The following is a 27,889-nucleotide window of genomic DNA, read 5'->3' as shown; positions in this document are numbered from 1 at the left end:
CATTTTATTACCAGAAATAGATGAACTAATCAATGGATGAATCAAATTAATACATTATATCATCAAATGAGAGAAGAGAATCGTTAAAGGGAATTTAATTTTGGTTATTTTTGTATTTTTGTATGTATTGGGCGCAAAATTGCTGCCACCAATTGAGTAATATCATTAACATTGTTGAATAATATACAATTAATGATCAACTGTTTAAGAAGACAAATAGCTAATTGAAATGGTAACAATAAGTATAACCCTAAAATTGATTTTGGTTAGTTAGTAGTTAACCTAATAACGTTTGTTACCTGATTTTTTGCTGCCTCTTACAATTTAAACTGTTGATGTAATTTTTTTGTGGTTTTGCTATTGAAAACAAATGAGCTAAAATAGGAATCGATTAAAAAGCTTAACTGACACTATTCAAAGTACACCCAAAAAAGTGTTCATTTAATTGTGATAATAAAAGTTGACCCAAAATATATTGCTTCAACAATTTGCATAGGACGTGAAATTTTATTAAACTGGTCTTTTCATTGAAGCTTTTGCGGGCTTTTCATTCAAAAATGGATAAATCCATTCACCAAGTTTTCATTATCACCTAACCAATTGAAATGGTGAATCAAATTGTTGCCATTGAAATAAATGTGTAAATTTTGTGCGTAATTGTTATGCTTTTATTGGTGTTGATGTTACGCTGATATCCAATTGAAATATTGATTAAAAAGTATTTTATCAATAGGAATAGAAAAATTAACTGCCGTTAAACAGGGATGAACAGCTAGAGATAATAGAGACTGAGTAAATTGAAAAAAACGGATTGAGTGAATAAAAGGAACTGTTGGAATTAATTTGACAAAATAGGATTCCATATTTTCCAACTGAATTGTAGATAACCTTGAATTGTGAACAGTAAAAGGAAACTGTATGCAGTTGGATGTGAAAAATTTAACAAACCAATGATGACAATAACCCAACGCAACTCAATTTGTTCAAGTGCCTGGCAACAAACAAACGCAGAGATACAAGCTTGCTTGCTGCAAAAAGTGAACAGCAAATTATTAATGGCCTAATGAAGATGATTTAAGATTTAAAATGACGAAATAAAAGGTGATTTCATTTGTTCCATTGGGTTAGGCTTGATTCATTGGTCTATCCCGGGATACATGTAGCTTTTATAGCCATTAAAACCATTCCGATGGCAGAAAACGCAATAATGGCAGCGGCAGTTGAGGCACAAATACAAGGTCAACATGATCAGACCAAAATGTTTCAATGTTTCCATCTTAATTAACCATCTTCTTGGCCACAATTGAGACTGTAACACAATTTTCAGTCTCTGGTTCAAGTTACATCGTTAACACCAGTTTCCTCGGAACTTAACCTTAAATTTGCTTTTTTTACTTGTTAGTGGGCCACTTTTGACTGTTCAACCCTATCCTTTTTCATCTTGCTTTTTATGTTCATCTTCTTGTTGTCATCATAGAAGTACAGAACAATAGAAGACATAATCCTGGTTACCGCCGCCTTTGAATTACCTTGTTTTTTCTTCTCAAGTTAATTGTTTTGTTTCCTGAGTTATTCAGTTCTTTTCTCCTTGTGTACATCATCAGCATTAACCTAATCAACTGTGGGTCGACCAAAGGATTTATTTCTTCCTACGGCGAGGAAAACCATCAACAGCAACAGTAACAATTTACCTTAAAAAAAAGAGCAAAAGATATGACAAAAGTGAGGGAAAAAATGAAAACAAAAATCATTTGTCAATCAAGATAAGTTGATTCTTAACTAATCTTGAACACGAGAAGAATAGAATCACAATTAAAATTCTCACTTGGAAACAAAAGGGTTGCCAGAATTTCCAACAAAGGGAAACAGAAATGTTTACAAGCCTGTAAAAATCAACACCAGCCAAATGACCATATTTAGAATACGAGAATCCACCTTTGTTGTTTTTTAATCATAGGTTATCAACCTTTGGTGAATTGGTTACAATTGTTAAAAGCAAATATACACAATGATTGATTAAATTAAACACAAAATAGGCGATAATTTAGTTGTTGGCCTAAAAAAAGAAGCTATTAAATTAAAGGTTCAACCTTGGGCTAGAGTTTGCACTCATCCTTATTGGTGAGAAACAGAAAGCATAACAATGGAAAGGAAAGGGGACGTTATTTACTTACAACCCGAATGTAACCAAAGAGTTACATTTGCCAGTTTAATAACCTTTTTTGTTTTTTAATGTATATCAGTATCGCCTTTCACCATTAAACATCATCTTAAATAGTAATCTAATTATAATCACTTTAATTTTAGCAGTAGTCAACCAAGTATGTGTATCAACCAGACAAAACCCAAATCAACTAATATCCTTCCTTAAGTTACTGTATATCTTTTTACACTGTTATTCAAGGTTGAACCAATTTTCGGGTTAATCGGTTAATTTGTTTCACCAATCATCTGTAATAAGAAAGCCAGATTCAAAAATGTAAAATAATGTAAGTTAACCAACACTGATTTATAACATTGATTCAATATACTTGTGTATAATATTTAGATTAACGGTTTTCATGTAAAAGTTGCTTTCTTTCAATAGGAGTCAATAGAGTTTACTATGAGGTGTTAAACTGAACGTGTTTGGACCAGCTATTCAATGTAAATTGGAATCAATGAAACCATCTAAATGGATTGCTGATGATCAAGAATAATAATGAAAGAAATAAAAGGGAAAAAGATGACCTTCAATCTGATAATCATAATGATTGGGAATCATTAAAATATACTGATGTAAGCGCTTCAAACACACACACAAACACAGCGTAAAGACATACATGTAATGCTATGATATTAATAGAGTGAATCGCATGATGTTGATGATCAATCAAATGAATAGAAGCTAATGATCAAATCATGTAACCTCTCACTTCTTCCATCAATGTTTCATTGTTAAATAGCATTTAATCTTTATTTTCAATTCAAGGTTGGTAAAGTAGCATTTTTTGTCTAAATTTGTGTGTATTTTTGCTGTTTGCTTACCTGTCTATTGGATTATCATTGGCTCATTCATGACTGAATATGCAATTGATACAAATTGTCGCTTGTATTTCATATCTGGTCACACATTTACTGTAAATCACTGACTTGTTAGCTCAAAGGTGCAAACCAAAATGAGGTTGATAATGGTGTTTAACAATGAGTATTTCAATGCTTTTTCATGTAATTCTCAGTTGACATTTAAAGTGCAAAATATATCTTTTTGAGCTTGTTTAAGACTTTGAATTATTATACAACATTGGAGGCTTCAATTGCTAAGATTTATCAAGGTTTATCGGTCAATTTATTAATTATTAACTGTAGCTATCAATTGAAAAGTTATGCTTTCATGTCTGTTGTTGTCAATATAAAAGGTCATCTTTTAGTTTCTCCAATTTTCCTTAAAAATTTTTAATGTCGAGGTTACAATTTTAAGCTGCTAATACAAGATTAAGATTCCTTCGTCATCATTATTATTATTGTAATCAGCTGTATTAAATTGTCAACCAAATGAGCATAAAACTGAATTAATCAAGTGAGAATTGTTGATCATTGGAAAAGTATAACATTAATTGGATATGAAAGGTTGAAGTGAAGCCAAAATATCACTTTTATAAAGCTGAACCGATAAAAATTGTTTGATATTCAATATCGATGAACTTTGGGTTTAATCAACGGTTAACTGTTGTTTTGGGTAACATTTAATTCATATCATTGCAATTGAATAATCTTGGGGAAACAAACAATTTGACTTTTCAATTTGGTTTCCCAGAAGTTTCATGTTCAAAATCACGTCCATTGACTTTCAATTGAATCACCAATTATTCAATACTAATAATGTTATCCTCTGATATGATCACCGTAATGATCATTATAATAATCATCATATTCATCGTCATGATCATCCGGTTTCAAGTTTACATCATTTACATGCATTTGATCTGACAAATGATCAAACTTTCAGATTGAAGGTAATCAGGTTTTGCACCAGTTTTATTTTATTTGATAAACAAATGGTTAAATATCTAGACCAGTGTAACCTTGGTTTGTTTAAACACTTCAAGATTGACCAATGAACCGGTCAGTTGACAGTGTTAGTGTTGAAAAGTGCAACAAAATAATAATCCTAAATAATGGTTTGATGGACCAGAAAACTGGTTAACTAGCAAAGTCACTGTAAGAGGAAAAAACTTAAATTACAAGTTGGTGAGAAAATGAAACAAGATGAAGATGAGGAAAAGATGATGAAGAAGAAGATGAAGAAGAAGAAGATGATGATGATGATGATGACGATGAAAGTAAGTCAGTGTGAAAGTATTTTTATGAGCCAATGAAAGTGAAATGGTGTTGATGAGGCGAGTCAAGCAAGTTACAATGAAAAGCTTTACTGTTTTCAAATGTTGACTGAATTTCTGGTAAACTTGGTAAAAGGTTGGATTATTTTACAATGATGATTGAATTGACATCAGAGATGTTGTTTGTTGTTAATGATGATGATAATAATGATTATCCAATACAATGTTAAATTGATTGTTTACGTTTTATAAATATGTCTCTTCCCATACCCATTTTTTGCATGTTCAACATGACCAAATATCTGGTCAAACCGGTATTTGTAACGGGAATGTATTAATATATAATATACATTTTTACAAGTATTAATGTACACATAAAATGACTATTAGCAACATTTTTCCTTTCAACTTTCATCCTTAATTGAAGTTACCTTTAAAATTATCATGGATTTATTATATTATTTTGGGCAAAACAAAATGTTTCGCCAATACTTTCGCCTCACTTTGCGTTTTCACCTTTTAGTTTCACAGCCAATCCATTTCCTTGACCCTCTTTTTTTTGTTCAGTAAAGCAATCTTTTACCATCATCTTTCCTGGCCTTTGCTTATTTAGTTATACCTTTGAAATATCCACGCCTAAGTCCAACTTTCATCAGGCCCAGGTTACGATGCCTTTAAGGTAAACATTGTTGATGTTTTGCTTGTAAATGTTTTCATGCTGCTGTTGTTGCTTATGTTGTTGTTGACGATGATGATGATGATTGTTGTTGCTATAGTGGATGGGCATCAAGGTCCGCTAGAAGTGGAAACCATTTTAGCTACTTGTTATTTATTTCAATACCGTTGAAACCAAGCAAATTGAGTTTACCTGGGAAAGACTGGTTAAGTCATATGATGCTTGTTTCACTTCAAGTTTCACTTTAATTTTCCCTCGTGTTTTCACTTTAAGTAAACTTGGTAAGTAAATTTTTGTTGTTGCTTTTTTTTCAGTGAAAACATTTCAATCCTTTTTGGTGATAAATAAAAAGCAAATCTGATCATTTTGATGATGCATTTAAAGAGGTAAAACTTGTTCAAATGGCTTGTCCAAAGCGTCTTAAATGTACTTTTCAGGTTCACAGAAATCAAAAAGTAATAATTCATTTTTGTCTGATTGTATGCACAAATTGCTTGGTTGCTTTAAGTACGGACTTATTACTCATTTTCCTAGGTAATAGTTTTGGCGCAAAGTTAAACAATCAATTAGATTTTTAAATCTTGAAAGAAATAAAAAATAACACTTTCATAACTGAAATTGATTCTGATGAATTTTATTTTCAAATTTTGAAAGCAAAAATGTTTTCCAGTTCAAAAGCGATCCAAATTTTCACCAAATTGACCATTTTCAGAGTTTGTAGTTCCATTCAAAGTTTCAAAACAATATAAAATGTCAATCATTACAATCAATTATCCAAAATTCATTCCTTTATTCAAAACATTTAGTTGATCAAGTAAATGAAAACATAAATAATGTGAAATACTGTTCAAAGTCGAGAAAATTGATTTTTTTATGAAATCATTCTCAATCTTTTCTGAGTCATAACTAATAAACCTGAGTCACAGATTACTCTGGATCATCTGACTCAGAAAAATAACTTTAAGATGCAACAAAAAATCAATTTGATCTGATTCTGAACTTCATTAATCTTACCTTTTCCAACGTAAAATTTTGTAGCTTTGAAAGTGCATTGTATCTGAATGAAAGTTTACAGTTTTAAGCACGAAGTGTAATTAAATAAAGAATATTTCGAACTTAATTGCTGAAAAAGGCTCAAATGGCATGATTTCACGATATTAAATGTTATTCATCAGCAACAAAGTGTCATTCAGAGTAAAAAACTTTCTTTCTTGACCTTTTCATGTCGATCAGATGTCAAATTAACGAATGACATTGAATTACCTTAACACATGGTGAATGTAGTACTTCAACTCGCAAAGTTCCAAGTCTCAGTCCTCTAACATCAATGGTTCTTGAGTTATGAACCCAAACAGTTAGAAAAAAGCTTACATAAAAAAGCAACTTCGGTGCCTCAATGATTGTCATTGCAATCACCACCATGATGGAACGGACATTAAAAGGACGTTCAAATACTCTCTCGATTTGAAATTGAAATGTGGATCTATTTAGAAATGATAAAAACAGATTTCACCCTTTCACATTAACATATGAAAGTAACTCTTGCCCAGAAAGGAAAGGCTTGACAAAAGAATATTTTTAGGCAAAAAAGAGCGAAATTTTGTGTAACCTGGGAAACCTCTCATGTGATTTCACGAAAAATTTTTGAAAGATTAATCTTTTTAATGAGCAACAATTGTCTGATGTTTGGACCAAATGTTGATATCGATAACCTCAAAGCTTTAAATCAAGTCTTTTAGTGAATTCAATGATTCTGTCAAGTTTATGAAGTAATTGGTATTAATACATCTAAAGAGCCATTACAAGGTTTCTGTGTATTAACTCGATACTCAACTGATCTCAAATTCATCATGATAATCTATCTACAGACAGATTACTATCAAGTCACACAATATTTTACCTTAACTTGTTGCAAATGAATCAATGGATTGTTTTTGCCGTATTATTTATGACAAGAAAATGTTGTTAAGCTTAAAACAATCGTATTAAAGGAGATTATTTTGTTTGTTAAAATTGATTTGATCGCAATAAACAGTTTACCTGGATTGAACACATTGAAGGATAACTTCAAGTTTTGTCAAATCAAAATTAAACCTCTCAACCCTTCAATATTAAATTGTAAATGTTACCTTAAAATATTCATTATCTAGTCTTTAAGGAGTTCTTCATGGATACTTAAAAGTGTGATCACCTTTGGTCTAATCTGATCAACTAATTGTAATAAACGACAATCACTGTGAATCCAATAGACATTATAAAATCTGTTGACTGGCAACTGTTTTCATCTGCTTTCACTAGCCATTAATTTAGTGAATGAACTCCAATTAAATCTGTTTATACTCATTAAAATTGAAAACTTGTACACTTTAACTTAATTTAACTGAAAAACCAGACTTGATCTTCATCTAAAATCAAATGTTCAATGAAAGAGACTGAGTTAATAATTCCAGTCACCTGGTTATCAATCGCAAAGGTTTATTATCAATTATTATCCAAAACAACAACACAAATCAAGAGTTCATTTTATCACGTCAAGACACAGAGATGATTAAACTTGATAGTCAACTTGACATTTGCAAAGGAAATAACCAAACACTGTAATGATTTACAGACATGTCGATCCATTTTAATTGCTAGGAAAATAATTGAAATGATTTAGATGATCAAAGATTGAGTTTAAACAATTAAAACTTGGAAAAGCTACAGCAAAATGAAATCTCGATCAAACCTAAATAAAACTGCACCAAATGTTAACCCAAAAGTGATAGCAACAGGCATTGAAAGACAAAAACAATGGTTTTATTGATTAATCTTTGATTTAATGGTGATTTACTATTGATTTGCAAATGATTAGAATAATTCTTTCCGATTCTTCATCAAACAATTTGAAACTTATCGCTTCTCGGTCAAAGTACCCTGAAGACATGATAGTGATGATTAACATTTGACTCTTTTACGGTCTTCTATCATTGACAGTTAAAATGATAACAAGTTAATAATTATCATTGCTATTATTAAATTGTGCAGATATTATCATGATTAACCTTGATTGTAAGTAAATAGAGGCTGAAATTGTTGTCTCAATTGCAAAGTAAATTGATTACAATCAACTTGAAATATCAAACAAAATTGTTGGATGGGAAACATTTTTCCAACTTGAATATTTTTATCCCTTCATTTTGTGTTGTTCAACGTTTAACATGAACAATTAGCATGATTAGATGAGCACCAAAAGATTACTGGTTAATCAAAGTTAAAAATATTATTAATTGTAGTCAATGAACAATTACCAAAATAACTCTAAACTGCGCGTAAACTGGTAAACATCTTTTGACAAAAGGTAAACCTTTCAATTTAGGTTGGAAATACATTGATTTTTGTTGAAGACAAATGCTATTAAATGATTTACTTGGAAACCTCAACTGTTAACAGCTGATTTGGTTGTGATTCAACTAATCAAATAACATTTTTGCTTCTTTAAATGACAATTAAACAATCAGTTTACAATTTACTTTAAAATTGAAAGTTATATAAGGCTTTTTTAAGGTTAAACCAGAAAACCAGAAAACCAGAAAGTAAACAATCTTGTAAAGCTTTTTAGAACCAGATTTGTAATTGAGGTTTTTCAAGTTGTTAAAATTGAATTGGTTAATCACAATGAGTCTTTGGTTAACCATATTAAGTCTCCGCGTGATCAAGATTAATTGTAATCATTGATACAAAATTTGTGGTTAGCTGGGTTTGACTGGTAGCATTGAGAATCCATTGGATTGTAATGATGCATGTGAGTTGACAATCATGTGCTGTTGGTAAAATATAGTTGCCTTTTTAAAAAAAGCTCAATTTCAATTGATTTCTGAGTGGGAAGTAAGATAATTGTTCAATAATTTAACTTTAGCTTGGCTCAAATTAAATTGTGATCTTTGGTAACAATCAACTTAACCTTTTATTTCAAGTGATTTTGTTTTGCCATCAATAATCGTTAAACAAAAATGGTAACATTTTTAATGGCAACTGTTTAACCAATGGTCATTATCATCAAAATAATCAGTCCAACCAATAATAATTATAATTACCATTATTATCATAATCATCACAATTATAACCCAAAATCACCATGAATGTCAGTCTGTGAACATCAATTGCATTCAATGGTTCAAATAATATGCTTCAACTGGTTTACAGAGCTCACGTTGAATGATCACAATTTGGGTTATACAATTGAATCTTTTCTTGACCAATGTAAAGTCACTGACCTTAGTTAACATTGGGTCAAGGCTAGTCTTTACAGTTTTATAGCTTTATGTTTAGCTGGGATCGATTTGTCTGTCTTTAAATGTTTCTCTTTAAAAGCTTCTTTACGTAACAGGAAAATTTAACCAAATCAAGCGACTACAATAATGAAGAAAGGTTAATTGTAATGTTAATTATAAATAAATAGATATAATCATTATTGGATGGATTAAGACAACAATGTTTCAATAGCGGTAATATTGATTCAAATTGTAATACTTTCTTGGCGTGTCTTTAATCAGTAAAAATTGGTTTCAATGCATTTCACTGATAATAGTTTAATGATGGTCAGTTGATTGAAGGTTTATCTTTCAATATAAAAGGCAATATTCAACAGAATGTCTACTTTTATAATGTTCAGCGAAAGCGTTTACCATGTTGACTTGCTGGTTAAGTCAGAAAATTTTGTTTTTTTCATGGCTCCATAACAGAATTTCAAGGTTGAGTCCTTTTTTCATTGCAATCATCATCTTTTTTAGCGTCTTCATCTTGAATTACTTTCTTTAACAATTACCAAGGTTAATTTAAAAACCATTTTCAAACAATATACATTATATCAAGCTTTATCGGTAATATTGTTAGGTGAAGATGAGCGTGGAAACATCTCAATAAATCTCATATCATCATGGAAGCTTAAACTATGAAAATGAAACTGAAACAACAACAACTTTCCCTGTTACTCTAATACCAGACTGGAAACCAGGAAAGCAACAAAATGGAGACCCGAAAAAAACCTGGTAACTCAATGTTTAGGTTAATGGGTTGAGGCCTGAAAAAAGGAAAAACAAAACTGGTTATGACTATTGGTAGATAAAGGTAAGGAAACGATGGAACCATTTAAGGTGATGGTTTATAATTATTGTCATAATTAGTAACATTAAATGTTACTGTTTTAACAGTTAATCTAATGGAATATAACTTTGATTGAATCAATTTCATTTTGGATTATCAATTGATCAAATGTGCGTATCAGGAAAATTGGTCTGGCAACAAGTAATCAGATGAACTGTAATAAAATATCCTTGGCAATCGGGCTTTTGTTAGGAATCTTTCTTTGTTCTTAGTTTGACCATTAACACCTTTATTCCCATTAATTACAATGACCATCAATTCCATTTCATTCATTTAACAATCGAAGTAGGAATTATTTTTTGTCTTCACTTGACGACTTTTCAATGAGAATCACTCACATCAAGTTGTAAAGAAGCAAACAGCGAATGAGATTAAATTACTCTCAATTACAATCAATTTAGATTGCGATAATTTGATACTAATATGATTACCATGAGTTGTCGAGTTCATTTTAACCGCACTCCAACATTACATAATACATCACTTGATTAAATCCGACAATCCAACATTGCAATCTTTGTCTTTTCGATCGGTAATACGGTTCAACATCTTCTTTCACAAATGCACCGTAATTTGCGCCATCATTAAATCAACTATACCATAGCATTGACAACAACTGGATGAACAAGATTAACCAAGATCATGGGAAACCAAAAGCAACTCGTGAAGTTTGAGAAGGTCGACGTTTCGATTTAGCGTGACAATGTGAAGTTTTTCATCTAAATCCAAACAGTTAAAATTTATCAACATGAAGAATCAATAACTCTTTGAATCAACAGGTTTTAACTTGACTTGTATTCAAAAGTACAGCAAATATAATACAATATACAATTGGGTAATTTGTTGTGTTCAAAGAGTAGGATAACTTTACTCTTTGGTTGTGTTGCTGTTTGGTCGAAGTCACGTGCTCAAAATGACGTCAAACAACAGGGACCATACAAAAATTTAGACTCTGCGACAGCAACAAGCAATTTTGATTTTTCTAAATTAGGTAACATCCCCTTGTTTGGATCAGATGTTTTGTTAAACCTAAATTTTAATTGTGATTTTTTTTAAGTAATTTGTGATTAATTTTTGATGTGATAGCAGACATTGAACTGTAAATTGGAATTATTTAAAGTCCACAATCTTGTAGATCCATTCCTGATTTTGTTTCATAATCAATTTCATTTGTTTATCTCCTGTACAGAGTCACTAACTTATTATTTAATCATTTTTGCATCTATCTGTTAATATACCAGCATTCAAAATGTCATCTAGAGTGGATCCAGCCAGAACGTCTAAAGGGGAGAAAAATCTTGCCAGTCTATCCAAACAATACTCTTCTCGGGACCTTCCTTCACACACCAAATTGAAATACAGGTAATGTATTGCTATTGAATCTTCTTTATCTTAGTTTATCTGTATTATATTTATTTATAGAAGTTCCTCATCTAAATTAACATTACAATCAACTCTAATCTAATTTTTTAGGCAACCTGGACAAAACACTGCAGAGGATCTTAAAAATAAAGACTTCAAGCGAGACTTAGAAGAGAGAGAAAAATTAGCGCTTCTAGAGAAAGAAGGTCGTAAATCTCAAGGATCGTCTTCGGGAGTATCAGCATCACGTCATGGTTTACCAGAGCCTAAGAGACTCAAAATTATGGCAGCTCCTCATGATCCAGATGCTGATGATAAACTAGATGATGACGATGATGATGATGATGATGACGATGAAAGTGATGAAGATGATACTGAAGAATTGTTAGCAGAATTAAATCGCATTAAGAAGGAAAGGGCTGCTGAAGAAGCGCGAAAAGAAGCTGAAAAAAGGCAACAGGAAGAAAAAATTCGTATGGAAAATATTTTAAGAGGAAATCCATTATTGAATTCCAACAAGACTGAATTTAAAGTGAAAAGAAGATGGGACGATGATGTAGTGTTTAAAAATTGTGCACGAAACGAATCAACTAATAAGAACAAAGAGTTCATCAATGATACGCTAAGATCAGAATTTCATAAAAAATTTATGGAGAAATACATCAAATAGAAATTGCATTTCTCTCTCCATTTTCACCATTATATTCCTTACCAATTTTCATTGAACCCAACTCAAAGCCAATTGTATGAATAAAGATCAATTTGATATAAAAAAATTTACCTTTTTACTGTTGCTGTTGAAACATCATCAAAAAGGCAGTAACAAAAAAAGCTAAACTTTACAAGCAGCAATTGAAGCTCCATTGGACCACCATTACAATCGTACTTGACCTGATTTACTCGTTACTTTTTCTTTTATTCAAACACTTTTTTCGTTACATTTTTTCTTCCAAAAATCATGGATAAGAATGGTCTTAATCATCATTATCGTCATAATCAACATGTGTGTTTTAACAGCGTTAAACTCAACATAGTTTGGTGGCTAAAACAAACCAAGGTAAAATGTTTAATTGGTCAAATCCTTTCAAGAAATTTGCCTGTCATAATATAATAGATTGAAGTAAACCTTGAAAATAACATTTTAGGCCTCCAAATGGTCTATCTTGAGAACGGGTTAAAAGGTTGATTGAATCTGGGCTAAGAAACGGTTCCTAGGAAGTAGCTTTAGTTGTTCAATAAGGCTTAACACAAGAAACAACCTCGAAACTTAATAACCATTGCAAGGCTTGACAATACTTGACAGTTGTCAAGTAAAATTGATTGTAAATTTTACACAGAGCAATTGGAGACTTTAGTTCAAATTAAACTGATTAAAAATAAGATAATTTAACAATAAAATAGAGAGAAATAAAAGTCGAATATAAAATATACAATTTTTTGAAATAAAAGACGTTCTAAATGAAAAGTTCAGTAGGCTTAATCAAGGTTAAGAAAAGATTGGAAAGAAATAATATCCAATTCTAGACATAAGAGAGGCCCTGATTTCAATTGACTTGTTTGGCACATATATTTCAAATGGTTAATTAATTTAAATGATCAAAAATCATTTCTCTGACTTATTACGGTTACCAAGCAATCATTTTAATTTAAGTCTCAATTTTTAGTTGCAGTACCTCAATCTTGAGCTTGAGTTAGAAAGTAAACAATTCAAAGTCCAAACAATGAGATTACATTAAACATGAAAAGCTCAACACTTGAAAGTTAATTTTGCATTCAAACAAATCACCTGATCATCATTAACTCTCATCATCTGATGAAGTCAATTTCACATTAAGTTAATCATTCTTTCTGATCAAATTAGCCTGAAGACAAAGCAACAAAGCATGATAACATTTTACCATTGAAAACTACTGCTAGACTTGAATCGACTAGACTAGACTAGATTCTTGATAATTTAGTATTTTCTGTTGATCTAAAATTGTAAACAGATAATGAAACAAATAAGCCAATAAAACATTACAAGGAGGATTTAAAGAAACCATGAAATATACTAAATTCATAAAAATTTGATTGATATTATTTGAGATTGTCAAATTTGAGGACTTTTTAGCCAAGTAATGGAGCTGTAAATTAATAAATCTGATAGATGAATATGTTACAAACATGGTTAACCTTGATTAAGCTGGGCGAGATTTGAGCAAGAAAATGCCTGATTAAATTGATTAATAAGCAATGGTGTAAATGCTTCATGTTGACTTGCTGGTTAAGTCAGAAAATTTTGTTTTTTTCATGGCTCCATAACAGAATTTCAAGGTTGAGTCCTTTTTTCATTGCAATCATCATCTTTTTTAGCGTCTTCATCTTGAATTACTTTCTTTAACAATTACCAAGGTTAATTTAAAAGCCATTTTCAAACAATATACATTATATCAAGCTTTATCGGTAATATTGTTAGGTGAAGATGAGCGTGGAAACATCTCAATAAATCTCATATCATCATGGAAGCTTAAACTATGAAACTGAAACAACAACAACTTTCCCTGTTACTCCAATACCAGACTGGAAACCAGGAAAGCAACAAAATGGAGACCCGAAAAAAACCTGGTAACTCAATGTTTAGGTTAATGGGTTGAGGCCTGAAAAAAGGAAAAACAAAACTGGTTATGACTATTGGTAGATAAAGGTAAGGAAACGATGGAACCATTTAAGGTGATGGTTTATAATTATTGTCATAATTAGTAACATTAAATGTTACTGTTTTAACAGTTAATCTAATGGAATATAACTTTGATTGAATCAATTTCATTTTGGATTATCAATTGATCAAATATGCATATCAGGAAAATATCAGCAATAATCAGTGAAAGCAGCAACGGATTTCAAGTTGAACCTTTAAGGTTTGATTTCATGATTCCAGGTAACAATCAATTCATTGCAAGTGTGTTATTAAAAAATGGTCCAATCATTAATAGAAATTAATAATTATAAAAATATTGATCTAAATTGAATGACTTTACACTCAAAAGCCACTTGTAAGTGTTGTATTGAAACCTTTTGAAAAAGAGGTGAAAGCAATAATTCAATGTTACTCAATTTCTTTCATTGGTTACAAATAAATTAATGAATAACTCGCGTGAAGCGCTATTCAATTTAATTGACCAATTGTTGTAAAAATTAACAAAATAAATAAACTAATTAATTGAAAATAAATGAAACAATAGTTGGACCTGTGATATGAAAAAACGGTAACACCAGTAGACACGCTAACAAATAAGAGCAACAAAGCTTGAAATTATTGTTGATTAATTGCAATCAACTACACATTACATAACTATGGTACTTGTAGTTACGGTATTATTGTTTGTTGATTGAATACACCAATTAATGATTAAATAAAAACAAAACCCCGAAAACTAAGTCAATCAAATTGGATTGTCGTACACCTTGAGGTTAAGGTTATTGTTATTTTGGAAATATTTGTTACAGTTGTTACAGTTGTTGATACGTTTCCTTGATTAACCACCATAAATACACAACCTGCAAACAAATAATAATAAAATACATAAATAAATACAAAAATAGTGAGATAATTTGAAGATAAAGTATACAAAACTTCTAGGTAAAAATAGAGATTCAATAGACACACAAACAAAAAAAGGTTAACTATTCAGTGTATAGTGCGGCAGCAAAGTGAAGTAAACTGAAAAAAAAAGATTGGCGATGACGAGAATGATGATAAAACAAGGTAATTAGTTAGCAACTCATAAAGTTGATTGATTGAACAAGGTGAAAAGAATAGAAGAGAAAGGAGAGAAGAAGAGAGGAAAGAAAAAAAAGAGAGAAAAGAAAGAGCAGAAGAGGAAAAATGATGATCAGACGAAACCTTTTTCAGGTTAACCCAAAAATACAGTCGCACAAAACATGGCAATATTCTCGCTCGGTTAACATTAATACAATCATGTATTCAATGTGAATCAGGTAAACTGTACCTTGAAATGATGCACATTACAATGAAACAAAAACACCAATCGAGACTTGGCTGTACAATAAACTGTAGAGTAATGAATAAAAATAATACATAATGTTAATAAATGATGAAAACAGTAGGTAATAAGGTTAGGCTGGTTGGTTGGTTGCCATAAAATATAGACGAATGTAATGCTTACATAATGTAGTCAACAATGGCACTTTAGGTTGATCATATGTGTTATCAAAAAGCATGGTTACACTTTGAAAAAAGCTAAATTGTTATATTTTGTTGTTATTTTTGTTTATTGATGGGCTAAATGGTGTTGATCATTTTTTCACTTTATAAATGCTTTGATTGTATCAATATTTTTGTTGAGTGTTGAAAGCTTGAAAAAAGTTATTTTAAAAATGGAGCCAAAAGTTTTGAGCCAATGCCTATCAATTGAACATCCAATGAACCAGCATTATATTTATAACCGTTCTTGACCCGATTTACCGCGTAATATCTTTTTTTTTCAATTATTCAACACTTTTTTATTCGATGTTTTTTTTTCACTCGCTTTCCCATGAGGCCAATTCAACTTGGCGCTAATCATGAACATCATCCTTACCGTTTGTTTATTCATATCTCACACGTTCTGCATGTTTATACACAGCAAGGTCAGGTTTTGTGGCAAAACCAAATCATAAAAATTTGAAGGTGAACCAAGGTAAAACGTTTATTTGGTCAAACCAGTTGAGCAAAGGCGAAGTGAACAAGGAAACAAATGTGGAGGAAAGTTTGGTTCAAACAAAAAAGTGAATACAATCGGTATCATGCATTGAACACTTTGTTTTTTTAATGATATGTTTAACCCTACGTCCAGGCCTGGTCATTTTGGTCCTTCTCCACACAAATTGGTCGCTTTTGAAAGCATAAATTTCTGGTTAAAAGAAAAGCGATTTTATTTAAACTGCCAAGCAGACAAACATTTGGAGAGGAATATAACCTTGTAAAGCCTGTGCATGCCCTTTCACCTCTCGAGCCAAAAGCTAAAAAAGTTGAAGCCCAGCAAGAATGGGTTAAAAGGTCATTGAAACCCTGGGAATAGCTGATGGATAAAAATGGTTCCTAGGAAGTTAACTTTAGTTACCAGTTAGACGTTATAACAAAAAAAAAACGTTCATCGTATCCATTCAATGAACCTAAACCATCAACAAAAATTATCTTCCATTACTTCTTCATCTTATCCTCTATCTTCACCATCTTCTTATACTCAAGTTAAAAATGATATCTTTCCTCAATTTGTTAATCTTACGTTGTTGTTGTTTCAAGAATTACCTCTATCAATGATGATAATTAATAAGAGTGATAAACAAAACTGTTGATTTTGTGACAATCAAGGTGTCTCGACTACAATTTCAGGAGCAGCAGGAGCCTTAAACTGGCTAACGTAATCATTTCTGTCAATTGTTAATAACTTGATCTGCCTAAATATAAATAATGATACATAAATGAAAGTATCACCAAAATACTACAAGCAACATCCAAAGCAATGGCAATAGCAACAACAACATCAAGTCCGGATATTAGTTCTCACTCTTCCTAGTTTTTTTAGCTAGAGCCTTAGATAATGAGAAGAAGAAGAAGAAGAAGAAGAAGAAGAAAAAGATGATGATGATGATGATCCCTCTTTCCTTTTCTTCCTTTCTCCCTCTCTTTCTAGTGAACTGCTTTATCCACTTTTCCAGTTGATAACAAAATTATCATCATATATATCTTTCTATCTTACACTCTGTTTTCAATTCCTACTTCCGTTTGTTACTCTATTTGTAATTGTCGTTCATCAATTTAATTAACATTCTTCCCCTTTATTTGTCTTCCTCAACCCAGAGCATCGCCATCATCTTTGGCGTATTTTGTCTCATCATTTCAAATCTTACCCAGGATTGTTAATCCCCAGTTAAACTGGCTCTATGTAACGCCAATTAAGATTTAATCCATTAGATGAAGCTCACTGTTTCAACGTATCCTTTGGTGCCATTTAAATTGCAGCAACAGATTGAAGTCACTGCTGCACATCTAAAGATTCAACTGGATTCAATGAGATTTGAAACTCAAAAAATCTCAATTCACGTTTGTATTCATGATAGTCATAAATAGAAGCATTTGATTTGTATTAATGCTGATCAGCAACTTACAGCAAGATTTTACAATAAGCTCATCAATAGGAAACAACAAAAACCGAGACTTGAAGTTCATATAACCATTGAACAATCTGTGACATCAATAAAAAATCATAATTTAACAAATAAATTGCTACAAATTGTTCTTTTGTATTCATCATTGTATATTAAGATTTACACAGCTTAACGGTTAACAAATAGCAATACAAATGATAGCATTGCAAAGCTTGAAATTGTTTACTTTTTTAAATATTAACATCATTCTTCATCATCATCATCATTGTTTCTGATTTTCAGGTTATATTTTTAAACATTAAACACAACAAATGTGAATGTTGATAATTCACATTTGATGATTTGTTTTTGTTGTTATTATTTTTTTTGCATAAATCAGGTGACATTTGCTCAGATCATTGACTTATTGACATGAAAAGAGTCATAAATATTAACATGATTGACATGAACTTAATCATTAAAATAATGATGCGACTGATGATGATGATAATGATGGATAAAAATTTCATTCTTGATATTAATACATCAATCCTAGATGAAACAAAATCAAGTTTATCATTTGTTAATCACTTTCAGGCAAATCTTTTTTATCATCATTTTGATAATGTACTCGTTATGAAATTTTTAGACAATTTTGACGGCATTTCATCCTTTAGACTGAATAAGTGTAAACCAAATTAACTTGAAATTGCAATTCGATCAACTTTCCATTGTAATTCAAGAGGTTTCTTGAAAAAGGGAAATAATTTTTGTAATTTAAGCTCAGTTTGCATGAAAATATTTCAAAAAGATTGCAATAATTTTTACAAATTGTCCAGAAACACGATCCAAGTCCAATTGTTGGAGCTTTGTTGGTCACAATTGGGTCCAGTTTAGGGAATCTTTTAACTTGATTTTGTTTGTCAATCATTTTAACGCCATTCAAAGTCAAATGCTTTTCATGTTTTCATCAGCTTTTATCATTTGACATTGAGATGAATATGAACCATTTGAGCATCTTTTTTGAATCAACTTTTGTTGTTGTATTGCGTTCACATTCACACATAAAACACAATGTGTAAGGTCATGTCGGCATCATCATCCGCACCATGATTGATGATGAATGAGTGAACATGATGACGATTATTTAGGTTGCCAGTTTTGTTGTCAACGATAAGATTCACTGAATAACAGACTTGCCACTCTTTAGGTCACCATGTCAATTGTATCATCAGCAAGATCATCGATATTGATCATCATAATAGGTAAAACAGAGTTAATTATCATTCTAGCTTGATTGATTTCAATTATTACATGAATGCACATGAGACAAGTAACAGCAAAACAAGACACCAACAACAGCAACAACGTTTTCAATAATTTGTTGTCTACTTGTTAAGCATTGTAATCTATTATTGACTTTTTCCCTTCACAAATTAATTAGATTCTTAATGCTATTTGATTCTAATTAAACAACTATAATAATGCTAATAACGTTATTATCAGTGAAGACAGCAAATCATTCATCATAATACACTTTATCTTACCAAGTAATACAAATAATTTTCAAGAAACAACTCCATATCAATCATAACTTGCCATTACTTTGCTTCAAGCCAAATTACATTGACTAAGGCAAAGATATTGGTTGCAGGTTAAATTTTCAATTTATGTGAATCAACTCGGAATATTCAATAATCGGTTCATCAGGTTTTGGCTCCAATCAAGGTTCAATTGAACAAAAAATTAGCCAATCGCCAAAAAAACAATAACAAGAGGATGATTAGGCCAATAGGTCAACTTTTAAGACAATGAAAGTTGCAATCAAAATAACATCTGATACAGATGATGATGTTGTAAAAGGAAAAGTATCTGATGAAGAAAAACTCTAAAATAAGAAGAAAAAAAGAAGAAGAAAAAGGGTTTGTTAGTAAATCTACTTTTGATGAAAGATGCTTCATGGATGAATAAGTGTTTTTGTTGCGAATCAAAGATGAAGACAACCAGACTGACAAGATGAAAGAGAGAGAAGAGAGAGACAAAAATAGAGACTGATGATGAAGTAAAGATAGACTTAATCTTGAAGTGTAACTAGGCCAAAATAGCAGTAACCGAAATTAGCGGTTGCTCCCGTTGAGTGAGGCTATTTGGCCTCAAAAAATATCATCAGTTCAGATTTGGAAGGCTGAAAAAATGGACAAAATTGTCACTGAATGTTGCTTAATGGCTGGTCAATGAATTTGGCGAAAGTGTTTATATTTTTATAAAGATTATCATCAAAAATTATCATCATGAGAAGAACCAGAAAAATGACTCCGTTTTTGGGTTCCACACCAATTTAGTCTTTTGTCTGTTATTGAACCCGATTTTGGTTAACCTTTAGTCTTTTTTTACCTACAGATTTGCTGACAATTTTACCCAGTTTTACCTTGAAATTTTTACCAGTTTTTTTGGCTCTAAATTAATTAAAGGTTACCATTTGATTGTTGATTAGTTTCAGTTACCATTCTAATTGGTAAAAACATTTATTAATAATTTTGCAAGTGATTTACCAGAAAAACTATTATTGGCTTTTGATGGACAAAACTTGTTCAATATTTGACGATTTTGTTCAGTTTACTTGTTCAATGAAAGTGACTTGACTCTTACTTTTCCCTCTTTCTCACTATTCTGGTCAGTATAACCAGGACAACCTGTCAAACCAGGTTAAAAGTTTAAGAGAAAGTGTTTTTAATTTTTTCTTTACCAAAATTTGTTTCTTTTTCAGTAAAATCTTCTCATTATTTTCCATTGTTTTATACCTTTTCCACCTTTCTCATTATCTTTCTAAATTACCTTTCAACAATTAAAATTAACCATACTGATTAACCATATAAACCAGAATCAGAGATTAATTGGGAATCTTTCCAACTATGTTTACATTCGACAAACCATTTTCATCACTTTTTTCCCTATCTAACTTCATCAATTCTCATACAATTGTCAGTGATGACAGCAACCCAATTAATCTTATTTAAACTGAAAACTAACCAAATCATCATTATTGATAATGATAATAATGAAATAATAAAATGTTTATGGCACACTGATGCAAATCAGTGGAAGGATTGTTTAAACCAACAAAACGCTCAACAGTTACAATCAAGCAATACACCATTTATGTCTACCTTTTTTGCCATTATTGTAATTTAACCATTGCATGGTTAATAGTTTACAGTTTTGACGGTCAATTGTATATTTAGATTTTTATATATATATTTATATATTTTGTGTCTTTAATAGCATTCACGTTGTTTCTAATTATAACGTAATTGTCAATGATTTAATAAACCATCAACCTTCATTTTTTGGTACTGCTGGTGGTTTGTTTGTATTTATAAACTTATATGTCCCTTACAATGTGTAGGAATATAAAACATTTTTGCCGTTTCAAACTTTCTCTTGCCAACCCAAAACACACCTAAATTATATTTAGTTGTACCTTTGATTGTTTATAAATAAAGAAGACTGATCAAGTGAAGAAGAGAGGGGATAAAAAGAATGATCATGATGGTGATAATTTCAGGATTCAGGATTAAGTATTTCAGGGTTTGCAGTTTTTTTTCAGGTATAAACAACTTGATTCAGATGACCTCAAACTTTCACCTTGCTTACTTCGCATTATTCGTACTCAATTAAATTGAATCTACCTGAGGGTTTGGTTTGAGCAAAAAAGCAATTCTTTTTTTGTATTCTCAACTCAATTTTACTTTTTATTCTAACACTTGTTTCAATGATGATTATGATGGTTATGGTGATAATTAGCTAATAAATTATGGTAATACCACTTTGTAACCAATTTGATAATGTGTCAGCTTTGAATTAAAAACGTCTAACGGTTGGATCTGGTGAAAAACAAGTCCATAGAAATATTAGAAAAGGGTTGCTCTTTTACTTCAACTATTTTGGTTATTGGTTTAGTTATGTAACCAGTAATAATTGATAAGAACCATATGATGGAAAGTATGTTGTACTTACTTGGATAGTAGTTTTTGCTTTAGTAAATCAACTTGTTGATTCAGGTGAATTCACAGTATCCTAGTAGACAGGATTAATGACCAGAAGGTTGGAAACAAAATGACAGTCATGAGTTAAAGCTGTGGTTGAGTTTGGGTTAAGAGACAACCAGGAAGAAATAAAGCGAGGATTCGGTAAACATCACTTGGTGACAGTAAAAGATGTATCCAATGTAAATTTAGATGATTGTGAACAAAAACAGTGGTTAAAATATAAAAAAATGTATCAATCAATATATTGTCAACAGTCAATCTGCGTAATAACATACTCTGGTTACATATAATTCCCATAGATGTCGACCAGTTAGATGAAACTCGATTTCATTTTATCCGCCATTACTTTGCTTTTTTAGAATCACTTTTCCCTCTCCTTCAAACAGGCCAATTCTGTTAAGTGCAATAAATTATCGTCATAAATTATTGAATAACTTGTTGACAGTGAATGTTTGTTGATTTGAAGTTATTAGTGATTAAAACATGAGTATTCAAAAATGGTGTATATCATAGTTTTATATCTTATACAACAGGCAATATGGAGGAAGAAGCAACAAGTTATCTGAAAAAATGTCCCAATGTGATAGTGAAAATTGGGTCCCAATCAAACAACCATGGTAAACATTGAAGCAGATTGATAAGTTAATTTGATTGCTGTGTTTACAAGTACATAATTTAAATCAACATGGAAGATAATCATCATCTAAATTACTTGAGTCGATGGAAAATGGCAAAAGATTGAACAAGAGAGTAATAGAGAGAGTGTATAGAGAGAAAGAAAAGGAAAACAAGTGAAAAGATCAAACAACAGCTAAAACCAGTGTAAAAAGTAAAATTTATTGGTATTGAGATGAAATTGCAAAAGCAATCTTGCAAAAGTAACATTCAAATAATGATAATAAAAATGATAAATAATTAAATTAACAATTAATTTTGATAGTTCATAGTGTATACAGCTAAACAATTTGAGTTTGAAATAATTTTTTAGGTTTACGCATCAAAATCCCATCCGTTGATCAAAAGATTAGATTAAACACTCGAAAGATAATCATTTGGATGCTTTAAAATTGGTTCTATTAAATAACAAAAACCGTAATAACTTGACTATCTAATCATTTCAAACAACCGATGGAATTTAGAGACGCAAACATAGTTTTTGTTAATTACTAAAAAGTCAAATGGGTTAACTGTATCTGATGAATAAAGTGGCATCTTGGTCCGTAAGGACAGAAACCAGTTGTATGGTAGGTTCGACATAATTCCGTCTTGTACTTGGGATGTCTTTGAAGAGTTCTCAATTCCTTATCACCATGGGCAAACTGACACTTATCTCCGTATTTACAAACACCGTTTTCATCATAAGGGCGACATAATTCTGTCTTATATCGAGACGAATTAGCAGAATGAGAAGATGAACGATTATTATTGGAAGTATATGAGCTTATGAAAATATTTGTTGGTGATGATGGAAGCCCTGAAAGGCTGTTTGAAGGCATTTGCGGCAATGGTGATGGTAGACACGAATAAAATTAAATAATTTGATGAATGATGATGAGGGTGAGGGTAATGAAGATGATGTCGTTGTAACACTTATTGTAACACCTCGATCCTTTTGATGTTGTTGATGGTGCTGGTGTGGTTGATAAAATCGTTGGATATTGATGATTTAGTTGACTTTGTTGGCTTTTTTTGATGTTTATGTTGGTTTTTATGTTCAACTTGCTTCAGTTAATAGTGTTGTTAGTGTTCGCAATGTTGATGTTGATGTTGTTGATGTTGTTGATGTTGTTACTGTTGTTTGTTGTTTGACGACTGTTGACGAGTTTGTAATGAAATTAATACAAACTCAAACTCAGCCGTGAGTCGCTAACGAGCAGCTGCCATCTAGAGCAATTATTTATAAGCTTCAACCATAACTAAATTTCAGTTTGCTAAGGTTGCCATCTAGCGGGCATTTGTAGAAGCACATTGTAAATGATTGTTGTAATGAAATCTGATGTAATAAGTCGAAGAAATGACTTGTGTAAACAAATCTGATACAAATTAACCCTTTTGATTGAAATATTAGAGGATTATATATCAATTAAAAACCCCAAAGAGTATTGCAATCGAGAACATCTTGATTATTTTAAACTAAATTTTCAAAACATTGAATTGAGTTTTTCATTTAACTTCAATTTATTTGAAGTGATCGACATTGTCGATTGTATAATAGATACGACATCAACATTACAATTAAGGTAAAACAACGAATATTAATATAGTAATTACAAATATATGCTAATTTCACGGATACATAATATCTTTGTAATAATTAATCTCTTTTTTTTGGCTAAAGAAAATGATTTATCTTCAGCTTAAAAATTCTTTCAAATCACTTTCTGATAGTTTGTTGATACCTTGGCCACTATTTTCATTAGCAGTAGGTAAATTGGATGACAATGGTATCAAAGGTGTATGACTAATCATTGAATTAAGGGATGGACCAGAATTGTTGTGTTTAAGTCCGGGTATGGTTAATTTATCTAGTGGAGATGTATTAAAAGTTGGTCTGGAGAGATTGTTTGGAGATATCATGCTAGTGGAAGGAGCAATAGTTGAATATGAATTTTGAAATGCTGGTGATCTTGATTGGAGAAGAGCTGGTGAAGCGTTTTGAAGAGAGTAATTTGATGGATTATTGGTATACGTATTTATATTGGTTGAAGGTTGACTGCTACTCCATAAACCAATTGCTGCCGATGTTGAGGCCGTCCCATTGGTCATGAAATTTGACGAATTTGTAGTATTTTTATTGACCATTGAATTGTGTGACATGTTTCTTATATTGGCATCAATAAGATTTGAAGTGAGATCCTTTGGTTTTGATTGAGGGGAGATCGAAGATGTGTTAGATGAAATATTAGCTGCAAGTAAAGTTTGGAATGATTCAGATGAAGAAGATGTCAAACTCTGGTTCGGATATTCAATTGCTCTGGGTTCCTTGATTGAACTTGAAGAGACATTAGTGGTCGTTGAAGGTAATGTTTTCTTGATTTCTTCTGAAGGAGAAGTCATAGGTAATTTAGCAAAGAAATCAAACTCAGTTTCTGGTTTAGATGAAACATGTGATGATGATGAAGGTAAAGGTAAAATTGATGATGGTGTCGAAGAATCTTTGGCTGTGTATTTAACTAATGCACTGTCTCGTTGACTCCTCATATTGTCCAATTGTTCCAATTTACTTTTTTGTTCTTTTTCAACTAAAGTTACCATTTCACGAATAAGAGATAAAATCTGGATAAATTGATTGGTTGTCAAACCATTTTCAATTGACAAAGGCATCAGAAATGGTATGACTTTGGTAGCCATTATTTCTTTAGTTAATCCTAATTTACTGTTATTTAAAACCATTTTGAGGATACCAATGATTGCCATGATGATAGCTGGTTCTTTTGATGTGATGGTCGTTAAAAATGGTATTATATCATCTAATACTAGCCATTTGTGTAAATACTGTAATAATTTGGCTATACAGATCAGTGAGTTGACACGTGTTGACAATTGATTCGTGTTGTTGAAAAGTTTTTTGATCCTAGGAATGATGGCATTTTTCATTGAATTTTGATCAATAAGATGAGCGACTGTCGGTAGAGTTTTCAAACATAATTCTGGTACTTCTGTTGAATTGTTTTCCAGGCAGCAACAAAGCATTGGAAGGATGTGACTTTTAATTGAATCTTGATGAGATTTACACTTATTCAAAAGTAATTCCATATTTTCCATTAATAACATCGGAATTTGAATCGGTTCTTTCATTTGCAATACTTGAACCAAATGTGGCAACATGGATTCAACAAATTCCTCACTAGATAACTCTTCCGCTATGAGGAAAACATTCGGAATGACAAATGGCACCATATCAGAGTTTAAGAACTCTTTAACTAAACAGTTAAAAACTCGGTCTAATTTAATTCTTTTAGGCATTTTTGTCATTATCTCGGGCAATCCTTTGTAGAATTTAGATCGCTCAAGATTATCAAACTGAAATAACGAATCTAAATATTGAAGCGTACGAACCGCTACATCATCAAATAGTTCAATTTTACAAAACCTATGAGCATCAGGCCTCAATGTTGGATCGACGTATAAAAGAGAAGAAATATGCCGTTGCAGATCATTGGGAATTGAATTAAAAGTTTCAGAAGGAAGCTTTGCGAATCGATCAATACGAGAGGTTGTCATTGAATTAATATTGCCAGCCGTGGGAAGAAGAGGCTTGCCCTTATTGTAAATATAATAAATGAGACATCCTAATGAAAACATATCTGCTCCCAAAATAAGGCATGGATCACTAGTACCAGATGAAATGCAGGTAATATATTCTGGTGCAATGTAATCAAGGTTTGGTAAAGCCAAAGAAGGATAATCAGTAGCATTGTTTGTAATGTTGAGAAATGGAAATTTCAATGGAAATTCATTAGGGTCAATGGGTTGTACAGCAAAGTCGAAACCTCCCAGTTTCCAAGAACCCTTACGATTAACAAATACATTTTCCGGAGATATATTGCGATGCAATAATTTAGCATCACTGTGAAGAAAGGCCAAACCTTCTGACAATTGTAACAATCCGTAAGTTATTTCAACTTCAAAGAATTCATAAGAGCGAATCTCGGGAGGAACAGGAGATTCAATATTATCATATTGCCCATATAAGTTGGCTAAGGAAGCTAAAACAGGTTCAGTAGCAAATGCTAATGAATCACGACTTTCTTCCAAAGGGTGCTGAACTGTTAAAATCGATGGATGCCTTATTTTAGTCAACTGAGAAACACCTTTACGAAGAATATCCAAAACTAATTCTTTATCCCGGCGACTGTATTTATCCAATATTTTTTTCTCTAAAACAAATATCGATGCCTCTTCTTTGGTGCTCTTCTTGAAACCAGAGTATATTTTCCAAGATAAACCTGTTCAAATAAAAAATGAAGATAGATTAATCATCAGCATGAAAATTGCCAAATTCTAATAACAATAGAAATAGTAGAACAATAGAAATAGGATAGAATTGATCAATAACATTTCATGGCAATTGAAACGCACTAAAAGTTTGAACATATTGAAGGTATTGAAGCTTATTTACAGCTTATGTAACTTGTTATCTAAAACACAAAACTAGCCTTTTTTACGGAAAATTTAGTATTGATTTAGTTTTAATTGGAAGTGTGAGATCTAAGCAAAGACAGAAGGGAGTTATCAATTTTCGGTAGCATGATTAACTGATTATCTACAGGAGTATGTTGACATTAAAATTCGATCATTTTTGAAAGTAAACAGACAAAATTCAAGATCGGATTAGAGATTATTGTATTATTGTGAGAATTTAAATCCCTATCAAGCATTAAGGAAAATAAACGGTATATGTTCAAGTAATACATTTGATTGATGAAAGTAGAAACAATCAAAATGAGAGCAAAATATTGTTTAACAGAAAAGACATCATCACTTACCTGGTCCACCTGAAGCTTTATGGCCAGTAATCTCATAGTCTCTAGTAACCGGATTACCAGGTAATATGTTATTTATGTTTGACACTGTAGTAGAAACAGTAGAACGTAATTTAGATACAATTAAATCCATGCAGACAATTAATTGATTAAAGGGAAAGGGGATAAAGTAGATTGTAGTGAAGAAGTAAAAAAAGTAAAACTAATGAGTCAATAATGTTGAGTTGCGCTTCATAACATTAAGCATTACATTTAAATAAAACCTGAACCGCGCCAAATACAAACAATTTTTACCGGTTTATCAAATGTTAAGACAATTGATATTTGTAATTTATTAGAATGATTTTAATATTTTTTAAAATATACCTGATTAATCATGTTCTTACTAGACATTGGAGTCACTACAAATTTTCTCAATCCAAAAGCTAAATGTAAAATCTTTGATTAAAATTTAAGTTGACTTGTTTTGAATTAAAGCAGCTCAAGCCAGTCGATTATTTAAAATTGTTATTTTTCTGCTTCCATCCAAAGTAAATTATATAATTAGATTTTGAATTTATTTTGTTTAAATAGAGTTTTCTCTTTCCAATTTCATCAAAAATACAGAGATATTTTTCATGAATTGTCAATGATTCGCACTGATGCTAGCTAATCTAGGAAAAGTGTCAAAGTTAAAGAGAAATGTGAATTCATTTATTAAAATAATTTTGATGATTTTGGCTT

General features: G+C 31.2%; 2 protein-coding genes and 4 long non-coding RNA genes across 9 annotated transcripts; 2 read left to right on the top strand and 4 right to left on the bottom strand.

Moving 5' to 3' along the window:
- Window positions 1-654: 654 nt before the first annotated feature.
- LOC107370142 (uncharacterized) lies at window positions 655-2,574 on the bottom strand. The gene is made up of 2 exons (XR_001570538.3): window positions 1,826-2,574; window positions 655-1,691 (listed from the first exon to the last, which is right to left on the bottom strand). It is a non-coding gene; the product is annotated as an uncharacterized LOC107370142 (long non-coding RNA).
- LOC149094545 (uncharacterized) lies at window positions 2,348-3,261 on the top strand. Of its 2 annotated transcripts, none has more exons than XR_016198198.1 (2): window positions 2,348-2,489; window positions 2,571-3,261. It is a non-coding gene; the product is annotated as an uncharacterized LOC149094545 (long non-coding RNA). The 2 variants fall into 2 exon arrangements; XR_016198197.1 differs by having other exon boundaries at window positions 2,349-2,489; window positions 2,588-3,261.
- Window positions 3,262-11,159: 7,898 nt separating this feature from the next.
- Window positions 11,160-12,278, top strand: c12.1 (spliceosome-associated protein CWC15). Its single transcript, XM_015938080.3, has 2 exons — window positions 11,160-11,502; window positions 11,614-12,278. Exons 1-2 carry the CDS (start codon window positions 11,390-11,392, stop codon window positions 12,170-12,172), a joined length of 672 nt encoding a protein of 223 aa, XP_015793566.1. The 5' UTR covers window positions 11,160-11,389; the 3' UTR covers window positions 12,173-12,278.
- Window positions 12,279-14,636: 2,358 nt separating this feature from the next.
- Window positions 14,637-17,761, bottom strand: LOC149094544 (uncharacterized). 3 transcript variants are annotated; one of them, XR_016198194.1, is made up of 4 exons: window positions 15,669-15,808; window positions 15,386-15,553; window positions 15,116-15,202; window positions 14,637-15,039 (listed from the first exon to the last, which is right to left on the bottom strand). It is a non-coding gene; the product is annotated as an uncharacterized LOC149094544 (long non-coding RNA). The 3 variants fall into 3 exon arrangements; XR_016198195.1 differs by having other exon boundaries at window positions 15,492-15,553; XR_016198193.1 differs by lacking the exon at window positions 15,116-15,202 and having other exon boundaries at window positions 15,492-15,553; window positions 15,669-17,761.
- Window positions 17,762-19,383: 1,622 nt separating this feature from the next.
- Window positions 19,384-21,956, bottom strand: LOC107370099 (uncharacterized). Its single transcript, XR_001570522.3, has 3 exons — window positions 21,649-21,956; window positions 21,456-21,515; window positions 19,384-19,519 (listed from the first exon to the last, which is right to left on the bottom strand). It is a non-coding gene; the product is annotated as an uncharacterized LOC107370099 (long non-coding RNA).
- Window positions 21,957-22,496: 540 nt separating this feature from the next.
- LOC107370096 (SCY1-like protein 2) lies at window positions 22,497-27,360 on the bottom strand. Its single transcript, XM_015938078.3, has 2 exons — window positions 27,170-27,360; window positions 22,497-26,629 (listed from the first exon to the last, which is right to left on the bottom strand). Exons 1-2 carry the CDS (start codon window positions 27,297-27,299, stop codon window positions 24,033-24,035), a joined length of 2,727 nt encoding a protein of 908 aa, XP_015793564.1. The 5' UTR covers window positions 27,300-27,360; the 3' UTR covers window positions 22,497-24,032.
- Window positions 27,361-27,889: the final 529 nt, after the last annotated feature.

This window comes from Tetranychus urticae, chromosome 1, assembly GCF_039701765.1.
Source record: "Tetranychus urticae isolate SD_2017Ah chromosome 1, NJAU_TeUrti_SD_1.0, whole genome shotgun sequence".
NCBI lineage: Eukaryota > Metazoa > Arthropoda > Arachnida > Trombidiformes > Tetranychidae > Tetranychus > Tetranychus urticae.
This window is presented reverse-complemented; position numbering and strand designations above follow the sequence as displayed.